The 14,117-nt window shown below is 33.8% G+C and overlaps 1 protein-coding gene across 2 annotated transcripts in view; it reads right to left on the reverse strand.

Annotated features, from left to right (window-relative positions):
- Window positions 1–14,117, reverse strand: part of LOC143253850 (uncharacterized) — a 44,060-nt gene that overhangs the window by 5,021 nt on the left and 24,922 nt on the right. Inside the window, exons 3-4 of one of the 2 annotated variants that reach the window (XM_076508291.1) lie at window positions 9,884–10,747; window positions 3,088–4,205 (exon numbers count right to left, since the gene is read on the reverse strand). In XM_076508291.1, the coding sequence (XP_076364406.1) occupies window positions 3,088–4,205; window positions 9,884–9,984 (1,219 nt within the window). In that variant the 5' untranslated portion in view covers window positions 9,985–10,747. Of the gene's footprint in view, window positions 1–3,087; window positions 4,206–5,812; window positions 5,947–9,883; window positions 10,748–14,117 lie in introns of those variants that run through there. The other variant, XM_076508293.1, reaches the window with a different exon arrangement.

Here is a 14,117-nt window from a genome sequence, read left to right on the forward strand (position 1 = left end):
TTAAAAGGATTTTGAATGTACAGATCACGTGACAACCATAGTCGAAATAAAAATGTGGTTTAATGGTGCGTTTCATATTTTTACATTGACGTTTGATAGGTAAAGCGTTGTAACCGAAAGCTGGATGCTGTTGCGATGGGTATTTAACAGTCATTTCAGACGTAAAGTGTTCATATACTCAGAGACATTATCGGAGATTATCTGATACACTTAATGAAACTAGAAAATGAAGGATTACGAACTGTTTTGAACTACCCAGGAACAAGTCGGACACCAGCCGTGTTTTGTATAAGGCGAGATTTCAAATATTAGCAACAAGAGCGGGCATCATGCGTTACGAAATAGTAGGGAACGTACTGAGGACTGGTCTTTGTGTGAAACAGTGGTACAAATCATATATACACAACGTACTGAGGACTGGTCTTTGTGTGAAACAGTGGTACAAATCATATATACACAACGTACTGAGGACTGGTCTTTGTGTGAAACAGTAGTACAAATCATATATACACAACGTTCTTCCACAGTATATTTGTTCAACTGCAATTTTTTTTTCTTTTTCAAATTGAAAGTGAAATAGGTATTTGCTGCTACTCAATACCAGGACAGTTTGGGCAAATCTGTGGATTTTTGTCTGTTTGAAGTGTTGTAACCGACACTGGAAAATGGAGAAGGGTTATACTTTAAACATGCGAGCATTTGCAATGGAAATTATGTATCATGGCTAGTGTCAGGATATACAGTTGTTAGATGAAACATTTCTGGACGTGAGGACCAGGGGGGCTTGAGCCTTACCCCAAATATTGTTACCTACATATATTCATAAAATATGTAAAACACAATCGTCGTTGTTGCTTAACAAGTAACATTAAAGAGACATAGATCTGTAGAACTCAACGTCTTCATTAAGACGGAAGTATATGTCATGCGTCCAATAGTAACGTATTGTATTGCCGCTCCCTGTGTAATACCATTCTGTCTTGAACTTTGACGAAGAGTAGACAACCACGTTGACTTCAAGTTACAACAGAACAGGCGCATTGTTTTGAAGTAATATTGACTATAAACACAACATGATGAAAGATAGTTAGCCTGATAGTGACCTTTCTTTTCCTCAGAGTGTATTAACTTTACATGGGATAATTCGTTTCTGCTATGTAAACTATGTCTTTATGTTATATTTCTTTTGATTTGTAGCTTTACTCTTAATGGTATATTAAATGTTCAATCTAAGCTAATATTGATTTTCTTTAATTTTTTGTATTACCTTGGGTGGAATTTAGGTGAGCTACCTCTTTTACATATATACATATTTTCATAAACAGATTATTTCTAATTTGTAATAATGAATTATTAATCAGAGTATGAGTTTCCAATGAAAACTGCATTGAAAACACAGTTCAAAATAGCACACCTTTCTGAAATGTACCTTGGTATTTACATTATTATAAGTTACCATCCATACTTCATATAGATGGCATTTTGGGAAGCCCCTCCACAGTTTACCTCAGACCTCCCCTCAGCCGCCCAACGAAAATATCCTGGCGCCGCCACTGGTGAGGACATGTACTGTTACGAAGTGGTGAGGCTCCAGACTAATTTTAATATATCTTACTTAAACTGTGTATAAATATATATAACTAATACGCATAAATAACTAGTATCTGTACACACACACACACACAACAGAAGTTTGTTTTAATTTCTTCAACAATGCCTGAATCCCTTTGAGATTTTTTTTATGAGACTTAACCATTAAATTTTCTTATAAAACTGACACGTTTATAGCAAAAACCAAAACAAAATGTTCCTGCTACGAAACCGCATGGCGTGCCTAACTTTTTGCTACCTCTAATATAAGGTTGTATTACACCAACTTTGATCCTGGAATTTTAAGGAAGACAAAACAGTATCATAAACCTTCTTGCTACAAAACGGATTGAGAATTTTCTCCAAAATCAAACCTTCATAATATCAGAAAAACGTCTTTGTAAATAACTTAAAAGTCAAGGCTTAGCTAATCGAATCACACTCGCACCAAACATGCTCGCCCTTTCACCCGTGAAGGCGTTATAATGTTACAGTCAATCCCACTATTCGTTGGTAAAAGAGTAGCCCAAGAGTTGGCGGTGGGTGGTGATGACTAACATTAGTCTGATAAATTATGGATGGCTAACGCTGATAGCCTTCATGTAGCTTTGGGCGAAATTAAAAAAACAAAAAACCAATGGTATGATGAAACAACTTCTCACAGTTCTCAAAGTGCGTCTACTGTAGAACTTGTAACACACACAAGTTTACGTAAACGTCTAACAAACTGAATAAACCTAGTTTATGTGAACAATATCCTTGGTTTTAACTTTATTGCAACTTCCCACCAGTTAACAGATTCTTCATTATTTTAATGACGTCATTACGACCAGTCCCTAGAAATTTGTTATTGTGTTATGCATCGTTAAGCTGTTAGAAATTGAAACTGTTATCACAGATAAAACCATGATTACAACATATATTTTTCAAATTAGGTAGCAGATAACCTGTAAATATAGGTATGTGTCAGAAATAAATAGATCTTAATAAATTATCTGTACAAGCTACAAGATTAAACATGATAAAACAACTTTATTGTTGTGAGAGACTTCCTACATTTTGTCACTTTAAAAACCCTTATAGTGTACTTAACCTGTTATTATAACCAAAGATACTGTATCTTGAAACACAGGGTTGACCCAAGAAAACCCTATAGTATGATTTTAGGTATGGGGTTAATCAAGAAACCATTTAAAGAAGGCGATCTGAACTAACCGTTCATAATTTTGAAGTTATAATCTAGAGGATAGCAGTTAAAAAATGCCACCTATCGTCAACATTTGGACTACAGTGAGACTTCATCTTATAACAATCCCACGGATTATTAACCACCTACCATCAACCCGTGGACTACATTGACACTTTGTCTTATAACGATCCTACTGGTTATTAATATTCACAGGAAGACACTGTCTAGATCTTTTTCACAAAATAAATATTTTAGTGAGAGTGAAAATAGATGTATCATAAATAGACAAAGGGAAGTGAGAGACTTACTTGTAATTGTCAAGTTTATATTATTCCATAGTTTCTCTGGAAAGCTTTCTCTAGGAATAGAAGTGATTTCATTGTTCTGCAACTCCAAAGTGATGAGCTTGGAACAGTCAGAGAAAAGTCTTCTTTTAATACTGCTTATGGAATTGTGTCCCAGCTTTAGTGTATTTAAGGTTTCGCATGGAAGTGTTGATGTTTCCAGTTCTGGTAAAAAGTTTTCAGAGACATCCAGGATTTTTAGGTTTGAGCAACTTTTAGAAAATGTTGACGTGATGTTAGTTATAGCGTTATTCTGACAGTAAAGGTTTTCTAACGTTTCGGTACAGAAGGTAGAAGAAAGTGTTTCTATTTTATTGTTATTTAAATATATAGTCTTTAGTTGACTAGTATTCGATAACACACTTTTTTCGACGTAGACGATTTTGTTAAGGTCAAGGTACAAATTTTCAAGTTTTTCAAAATTACCCAAAGAGTGTATTTCCGACATCTTGTTATTAGTCAGTATCAACTGTTTCAAGTTTGGCAAAGTCACGTTGGAATGAAGTTCGAGTATCTCGTTATTTTTTAGCGAAATGATTTGTACTTTGTTGAGGTTATTCACAGCTTCCGGAATTCCTTTTAACGCGTTTCCTTCTAAACTCAGAGTTATCAACGAATTCCTCAGCATCCGAAAAGCGTCGTCTTTTATAGAGACAATTTTGTCATCTAGAAGGTCCAGGTTTTTCAATTTTTTCATGTTTTGAAATAAATCACCAGTTATCACGTGTAGGCTACTGTTCCTTATATGTAAATAGTTGAGATTTGACAAGTTTAACAGTTTGATACCTCTTTTGATCTTCCCTGCATCTCCATTAACCAGATACAACTTTGTTATGTGAGGCACGACTTCTTCAAACTTCTCAAGTGATATAGGACCTTTCAGTGTGAGTTCTGTGAGTTTACAGGAGGTATGCTCGCGAACACACTGTAGAACATTCTCGACCATTTCTTCTGAAGCTTCTTCACATATTAAGGAGCAATCATTATTTTTTTCATTGATTGTGCACGGGTTTTTCAGAAGTTCTTCACACATGTCACTCTTACTAGGAAGCGAGAACGTGAAGTTTAAACGTAGACAGAACCTGGAATAAACAAAGATAATCCCTGTGAATTAACTCTAAACATCGAAGACAGAATTACAAGTTAGGAATTTTCTTTTGATTATAGAAAGTTCAATCACGCTTTGTCACAAGAGGCAACATGTTTAACATCAAAATATTTGGTTCAAGGCAAATATTTGATCATTTGAAGGTTGTAGAAGTTTCTACAGTGACAAATATTTTTGTATAAAAATAATTAAATGATGTGGAATACTTGAATGTTTCAATAAAATTTTAAAAAATCTCAGAGATTGCGAAACTGCAACTTAAGCCAATTCGGAGCAAACTTCTCACAGGCCTAGTTAAAACTGTTGTTACGAAGGGCCACCTTTCGATCGATAATTTAAAGTTATCATTACTAAGATGATAAACAATTCGTATCTGACTAAAACTTACAAATTTAAAAGTAATATATCGAAACAAACGCTTCTGTTCATGGAAAGCAGGCCATGTAAACACGTCTGTTTGTGCAAAGCAAGTCATAAACCTATCAAGTGTTTGAGACACGATCTCTGGGGAGCCAGTATGTATGTAGTTTGTGGAAAGTTTGTAAAGACGCACTGTGAAGAATCGAACCTCCTACTTTAATCCGTAGACTTATCACTAGATTTAAGATTTATACTACTGTTATTTGCAGCATATCGTATTTTTACCACTATAGGAAGTACGATAGAAGATGGAGAACAGCTTTCACAAATGAAACTTAGAATAATGCTATTTTAAAACGTGATTAACCACCCTATAAATAAAAAACAGCTTATGGATACGGATTTACAATGCAAAAATCAGAGGTTTGATTCCCCTCGGTGGACTCAGCAGATAGCTTGATGTGTCTTTACTATAAGAAAACACACACAGTTTATGGAAAAAAGTTATTATTTATTTTATGGTCCCTCCTGTTTAAACTGAAACGTGTATATTAAATTCAACCGGCTTACTACAAGACTAAGATAGAGAAAATAAATGAAAAGGTTTGATTAGTGATTGTTCACACACAACATATTTATTACTTACGACTCTAATACAAAACTAACAGAACTTAACAGTACCCGCGGCTTTGATTCGTTAAAATCTACTTTATTCTTGATTTCAGTGCAACAAAAGCATTTATCGTCGTTAATCAAGTTTCTTGCTACTGTTATAGGTTTTAAAACTAAGAAAAAGTCAATTACTGTCTAGCTAGAAATATTAAGGAAGATTTACAAACTTTAATGATAATATTAGTAACGAATATACATAAAAATTACACAAGAGTGTCACGCCAAAAGCATATGACTGCTTCCTGCGGACTTTCCATAAGTCATCTAGATTACAAGGATATGGTTTCATAGCTCCTGTAGTGTTCTTTTGAGACAAAGATGTATCAATATTGAGCACGATTTTAACAGTTTCATTCTCAGTAGGACTAACATGTTCAACACCAGAATGGTTCTTAATGGAGTCAAAACAACAAAAATATTTTCAGACAAGTCAGTTTTTATAGTTTTCGCTTACTACCTTTTCATTTACTACTTTCGTTAGAAAAAGTTTACATATGAAAACAAAGGTTTAGACTTTCCCTGCCACTAACATTAAGGATGTCGACATACTCTACACCTAATCCACTGACAGCAAGTATGTAGACGTTATCTGCTTCTTCTTCAATATACTTAAATGTGCCGATGTTCTACTGTTTGTCAATTAAAATTAAGAACGTTCACTCATGAACTTCATTCCTACAAGCTAGTCTTACTCACACCAGTCTCTTTTGTAAGAAAACAGCGTTAGTTGTTTAAATACATTTTGTATTAATGTACAGGGTGGTGTGACTGTTGTCTCATTTTTTCATTGTAAACTATCAGTTTTAAATTGGCTGAAAGGCAGATAACTTGGACACACACTAGATAATCTCTACTGATGATAAATTAATTAGATTGAATAATGTACATTAAATTGAAAATTGAAACTAATGCTGGGTGAATTAGATTGAATATAGATTAATGTATATTGATTGCTGGATAACTTAACTGAATAACTCAAAATACTACTGAATTATTTAAACTGAATGATGATAATTTATCCAATGATAAATGTTTAACACTAAATGTCACTGGATTTGCCCACATCGCTTTTCAAAGACAAAGCCTATAAAAATCTTATTATCTGATTAATTTTTGAACTTTACAATCGTATCAAAAGTGAATGTAATATTTGATAGTTTTATCTTTCGCCGAAATACTTACCATATGTGATAAACTGTGATTAATGGTGGACCATAGTTCAAGTAGATGACCCTGAGCATTGAAATTAGTGCTGATAATACAATAGAGTTGCGTGTCAGAAAACAATCTTCAGAATATCTATATTTAAATACAAATACTGTTCATAATATAATGTGTTCCTGATACTGTTCTTGGAAGCACGTTGAGGTCTCTTCTCAGACCATCCAGACTCATGAATTCATGTTTATATGTAGCAGAGATAACTTATTAGAGCGCTTTTCTATTAATGTAGTGTTTAAAACGATTCAGCTCGGTCCGCCGAATTTTGGTTTATATTAGTGGTTAGTCTCTGTTAGATTGACTCTCAAAACTACGTGGTTAATTTTATAACTCAACTAACACCAAATACCAGAAAAAAAAGGATTCCGAACATTGGTGAAGAGATTAGCTGAACACGATTTTCTTGTAAAATAATTTATATTTTTGACGTTGTTTGTTTATCGTTTTGATATCATGATATTGATGTGATCAGTCTGAAAGTAGTACCGGTTGTGTGCTCCAGTTTGTCACGTGACACTAATTTGAATGTTTAGGATGATATTAATGGAGATAAGGAAATGTTAAAAGTAGCTAAAATCACTGACTATTAATGTATATGCTTAACACAATTGTATCTGGTTTTAAAAGTAGTGAATAGTGTAAAAGTCACACCGTGATAAAATTTTGTTATACTTATATTTGCATTGACACGAGGGAATACAATATTTTTAAATCGTTGTTCGTCCAAAGGGCAACTCAATTAATACATCAGGACCCATTGAGGGCATTGGATACCATAGAGACAGAGATAGATTACTTTATGCATGATTTGTCGAATGTAATTTGTAATTGTTCCATGTATGAAAAACTTTAGGCTTAAACCAAACTTATAAATAGTTGACATCAATATAACAAGAATAGTGAATTGGCCACTGAAGATAGAGAATAATCACAATTTGTTGGGGTGGGAGGTTTAGCTCATAATTTGTGCACCGACAGGATTTCTTTTTGTAGAAGTATCATGATTACTTGTCGAAAAGGTTTAGAGTCCATGTTCTTTGCATCGATTCTAAACAGAACTTTAGGTCTCTTAATATTAAGTAGAACCATCACGAACCGTTTGGGAACTTACGCCAGGTTCCGAGTTCCTTGTTAAATGAGTACAGTTTGTCTACGGCTAAGGCCCATGGTTACTAAACACTCTTTGCTTATGGCTAAGGCTCGTAGTTTCAGAAAGGGATCAGCTAAAAGAAACAGGTTATTTTAAAAATAGTCCTCCCGTTTTAGTTCTTCTAGTATTTCTTCCACAGTATAGACGTTACCAGAGGACTTGATAATTCATACGTAAAAATTTCCACGTTAGGTTTATCCAGGATAATCTTATAATTTGAAAACTGGGGGATTTCTCTCCAATATTTTGTAGACCGTAAAGATTTCGTCTGTTCATTTCGTCTAACCACTCAATTTTAACTGAAATTTTACTTTACTTAGAATAATGAAGGTACACTAGTCTCACGTTGGTTATAGGTACAGACCAGTTGTCTGAACACACCGGTGTATTTGCAAGATTCACATTGAATAACGTACCCTGAACACACCGGTGTATTTGTAAGATTCACATTGAATAACGTGTCCTGAACACACCGGTGTATTTGTAAGATTCACATTGAATAACGTGCCCTGAACACACCGGTGTATTTGCAAGATTCACATTGAATAACGTGCCCTGAACACACCGGTGTATTTGTAAGATTCACATTGAATAACGTACCCTGAACACACCGGTGTATTTGTAAGATTCACATTGAATAACGTACCCTGAACACACCGGTGTATTTGTAAGATTCACATTGAATAACGTTCCGCCACATTCTAGTTTTAAAGGTGAAATTAAATCTTTTTATTACACACTTTATTTCATAGTGTGTAGTTAGAGGTGAACATATTGCTTCTTGAAGTACTTAAATTGATTGTTACATAATTTAGGGAGATCCATCCCAAACTGACCCGAGGCAAAATTGTGGCCCTTTCGAACTTCTTATTCGGCGTCCCTGTCCATAGAAAGTTGACCGAAATTACTATTTGTGATGTAGATTTCGGCACTTTTTAAGGTAGGTTCCCAATTTTGGGGACATCCGTTGCCTGCCCCACTAAATCATCTTGGCTTTTTTTTCATCAGTCCCACAAATAATCACCCATTTTGAGAGTCTGGCACGACAGGACCGCGAGGAAACTAGAAGTTTTTTTTTTGTTTTTTTTTAGCGACAGGGTACATATACTCTACACAAACCAAACAGATAGAATCAGTAAGAATATATTTAGTGAATTGTGAAACATCCAAAGCTCATTATCAGCCTTGCGCACTTCTTGTGGAGTTTGAGACTCCATGCTTATGAACAAGTAACAAAACTATCCATATTTAGAAGCTTCGAAATATTTTACACAGGTTGAAAAGATTCGTCTCATTGAACACGATAATATAGTGTACATTTAATGTTATATTACATTTCTCTACCCTGATGAAGTATATTCTGCACAATAAAAACCGATATCCAAATAAACTTTCAGAAGTAAAAGAGTTAAGACACGCGTTTTTCCCCTCTTTCACATGTCCCCGCAGGGAACTTACAATACGAAAATCAGGGGTTCGATTCTCCTCGGTGGATACGAAAGATAGCCGGATGTGGCTTTGATAATTTAATGAGTGAAAGAGGTGTGTGTTCTTATAACAGTGATAGAAATATTTCGCTAAGCAGACTGTAGAGTAGTCATGAAAATATACAAAAGGTCCTTCGATAAGTTTAGTTTTAAGAATATTTTACATTTACTTAACAGAGGGCGCAATTCACCGTGAAATACACAGTAGTGTTTGGGAATAGGACAAAGAGCGTTTGAATGAAAGGGCAAAACTTTCCTTTCAACTGAGTTACAAACTCTTTGTTAACCTGAAGATGACCTAAGAAGGTCAAAGCGTTGTTCTGAACTTTATTTTTTTAATACCTACACAGTCGTTCTGAGAATACAACTAACTTTAATACATATTGCTAGACATGGCAGTTTGTAAGAGACTAGTTTCTTATGAGAAATAAACTGAAATCTTTAATACAGGTACTAAATTATCACATTCTACTGAACAGGCAAACAAAACGGAATTCCACCTATTAAAACACAAACGTTGTCAGCTGATCTATGAGAAGTCGTAAACCATAAGATTGTACTCACAATTAAGATGTTAAGTATAGCATTACTTTGACAGTGTTCGGTTTACTCAAACAGCTAATAACGCTAATCTTGCTTTGGTTCTACTCATAAATAAAACTTGTACCACTAATCTTCTTTCTATAAACATTTTCTTTCTCAAAGTATGTAATTAAAAGACGCAGGTAGCCTAGTGTGCACACAAAGTGAATCAACGCTTACCATAGTACACAGCAAATTTTGTTATTTCTGTTTCTCCACGCCATGAGTGAAGTGAAAAACACAACAACAGCTGTTATTCCTCGGAACATAATGAGTTTCATAATTTATTAACCCTGTTTCAAAATCACAAGATAATTCGACAGAGACGAGATAAACTGTCACTTTCAAAGCAATGCCATTGGTAGACTCTAAAGTTTACGTAGATAACCTGTAATCTTCGAACAGCTAAAAAGATCTAAATACATGCTTCCCACAAGCACTTGCGGCTACAAAACGTAGGTTAAGGTTTTTTGATAACACAACTGAAATATTTGAAGAAAAAACCCAAACACATAAATAGATATGTACATAACGAGCTGACTGGTAAGAAACACTGACAACACTAAATGAATAATATCAAATTATATAAGACATCCCAATAGATACGTCAGCGACACCCTAAGTTTAATATATCAATACTAATGGTGTAATATACTTTTCATTTTATCTACATTCCTACTATAATAGACACGCCTACATAAGTTTATGTACAGATGAATCACCAATCATTTTTTCTGACTATTGAAATCATTTTACAACTATATCAGATTCCATTGCACCAGAAGGCTCGTTCCAGTTTATGTAACAAGTCTATTTGATCTCTCCTTGCTGTACATACGTAACAAAGTTTGTTTTTACACCTAAGGACAATAGTTTCTCGCCAATACTGACCGCTACTCCTGAGTTAGCTATGCCAATAGTTTCTCTCAGTTGACCCTCCATTAACAGTTCCAGTAATATGGAACTCCATCCAGCTTCTGTAACAATACTTCTTTCTCCATAACCTGTTGTCATAAACTCCATTTGGAACAACTCTTTCCATTCCTAAATCAGGAAAAATAAAATAACTGGTTAATTTGGTATGTGTATAAAATCAGTTAGCGAGCGAGAATGCATATCAAATATTTAAAGTTATTCACAAGGGTAAAATAAAAACTTGTATTGTGGAACAGACTTTATGAAATCTACATGGAAATTACACTGGCTTACAGGTAAATAAAGAAGTTATAAATACTGAAATATAATTTTTATTGTTTGACATACTGTATATAACTTTATTAAATTCCAATGAAATACAGGCACATTCATACATGCTAAATATTTACCTTGTCAACTTTTTTGCTTGTAAGCAGTGTACAAAGTCAGGAACAAGTGACCACTGTGTTGCCTGGATTACTATTATATTAGTTACTAACAAGCATTCTCCATTCCATGAATGAGGTTCACAATAAGTTAAGCGGAAATAAATGAGGTAAAACAACATCTCTTAAAAAATAATGCTCTAAATGTTAATTATATTTTATCATACATAATATGATGGCGGAATATTTGAAAAAGAGGGTAAATGTCTTAACTTTGATTTAAATAAATGTCTTTAGAACTTTGTAGAAAGCAACCATGATGGAGGTGAATAGCCTCAAGGTAAAGGGACAGCCAATGGTTAGAATATAAGAAGGAAGAAGTAATACAATAGCACAAGCATAGTTGAGAGGTAGTCTTAACAAAGTGACAGGTGAAACTTGTTATATAAAGATGCCATCAAACGATAAATGGTGATTGTCATATTTATTATACATTTTGTTGTCACGTGAGATATTAAAGAAAGTTGTGTTGTCACATCAGATATTAGTTTTGACTAAAAGATTGGTCTTGGGTTTTCCTGCTATCACCAACAAATAACCCTGATTTTATATTCTTTAACTAACGTTCAGTCATTGTTTACTATCCCTCACTTATGTCCCCCAGTGGCATATCGGTATGTATGCGGACAAGAAACTAGGTTTTGATACCCGTGATGGGAAGAGGACAGACAGCTCATCACATAGCTTTCTGATTAACTACAAATAAGCTATCAGTATGTACGTATAATTATGCACCAGATAATCAACGCAGGAATTTTATTTCAAAAAATTATTAAAAAAACCTATTAGACAGAACCGCCTCTCATTGATCTAACATGTCATAATAAACACATACTAAAATATTTGAAACACTTTAAGTTAAATGTTAATTTATACTTGTAATGATATTAGAGGGAAGTGTCGATCTGCGTGTTAGATCAGACCCGATCAATGCAGCAGACGACAAAGTTTAAGGTTCGATTGTGCTGCCATCTATGAGGTTTTATGCATTTTGTAAAGCGAATTATTTTAGTTCATCTTTGTTACAAAAAATGTATTATTTGAAGATATATTATAATTGTAAATATAATAAACATACTTTAAGTGGTTAATGTTGTATACAAGAATTTACTTACAATTGGTTTTATTTTACGAAATCTTAAAATTATAACAAAAGTATGTTTAATAAAAAACATTAACAAATATTACGTTGTAAAATCAAAATCAACTAAAATTAACCACTGAAATATAATGACGAGTAACTAACTGCACAGAATAGACCGAACACTTTAACCACAATTTTTATACAGTAACTAAGTTTGTTAAAAAAGTGACTTTAAACTTCATTATAACTATTAAGTGTGATTTACTTCTTTAAAAAGTATACAGCTTCTGAAAGTTTACTTTATTGATATATGGATGTTTTGCTTACGATGTTAAAATCAAATCCTATTATTGAATTTAATTCTCTTTTCTAGGGAAAGATGGCGAGATACACATGAAATTTTTATCACCATAAAAGGAAGTTTGATATTTATTGAGATAGATTATGGATCGTTTGAAGATACGTAACAAATTAAATTTCTGTAATACGAGTTTGTTCGACTTTTTGGGGCCAATCATAAATACAAAAAAAAATAAAAATTTATTCAGTTGTTTGAGGTTATTTATGTTCATTATTTTTTTTTGGGTGACGAAAGAAGTTTCTCATTCGCAAATTTGTGCTACGAATAAAGATTAATATGTTAGGCATAATAAAAAAACGTTAATGCTCCGAGACATCGTGTGAATGGACCATAAACGACTATATATCGAAGAGTAAGGAAGTTAAATATCTTAGAAAAGAGATAAAAACAAAATTGAAGGAATATTTTCCAATGAAGTGTAATAACACATACTTAAAGCAGATGTTTTAAAACCAGTTTCATACTAAATTTATTGCTTACACGTAGTTTGACATTTTTCTTCAGCAACAAATAGCTGTTTCAAAGTCCTATAGTGCTGCCCTCTCTTATGAATATCTGAATTATGATGTAAAACATTCATTTTTTTTGTTTCTTTCTCTCTCTCTCTCTCTCTCTCTCTCTCTCTCTCTATGGCATAACTAATGGAATTAGAAATTCAGGTTAGTTGTAGAACCCCTCTGGTAATCACCCCACCGTGCAAACCGTAAATGGCTAGCGATGTATTTTCTTTAGAATTTAAAATCTGTGAAATTTTATCCAAAAACGAGGAAAACAAACCATCGGAAAAAATATATGGATTAAACAGTTTTACAACACAGATTACGTCTTCAATAAAACCTTTCTTCTAAGTTCGTTTCAACCTGTATAACTTCGTAAAAAACTATTTTGTATGCAACTCCACCAGCATAAAAGTGAAGTTTTTGGTTTTACCAGTTGTTACAACCATTTCACCACAAAATAATTTAGTTTAGCCTTCTTCTAAAGTCACAAAACTAACGGACAGTGACTGATGAAAGGTTACATTAGATGAAACCGTAGTTCTGGGATATGTTTGGTGTTTGAGAAATATTTGATTAAAATAATAATTATTAATAAAGATCATGTTGCATTGTCTTTAAATCACTGGAGTCAGAACTACAACCTGTACAGGGTTTACGGCTAACTAAGTATTATCAGTTTCCTTACTTATCTTTAGCATCATTAATACATGAGAATAATACTGTATAAACTTCGTTCAATTCCTTTCAATCTCAGAAGTGCTACACATACAGTATGTCATTAGATGTAAGGTCTGAGACAAGCCATGACATACTGTACATCACGGTCTGTCTCAGACCAACATGTCATTTGATGCAAGGTCTGAGACAAACCATGACATGCTGTACATCACAGTCTGTCTCAGACCAACATGTCATTTGATGTAAGGTCTGACACGAGCCATGACATGCTGTACATCACGGTCTGTCTCAAACCAACATGTCATTTGATGTAAGGTCCGAGACATTCAAACCTCGAGCTGCTAGTGCGATGCACAAATCAGAGAAATGTTACACGGGTCATTAGAACTGGGAAAAGAAAGCTCTCGTTTTCTTTCCATTACACAGTAAA

The sequence above is a fragment of the Tachypleus tridentatus genome, chromosome 6, assembly GCF_004210375.1.
Source record: "Tachypleus tridentatus isolate NWPU-2018 chromosome 6, ASM421037v1, whole genome shotgun sequence".
NCBI lineage: Eukaryota > Metazoa > Arthropoda > Merostomata > Xiphosura > Limulidae > Tachypleus > Tachypleus tridentatus.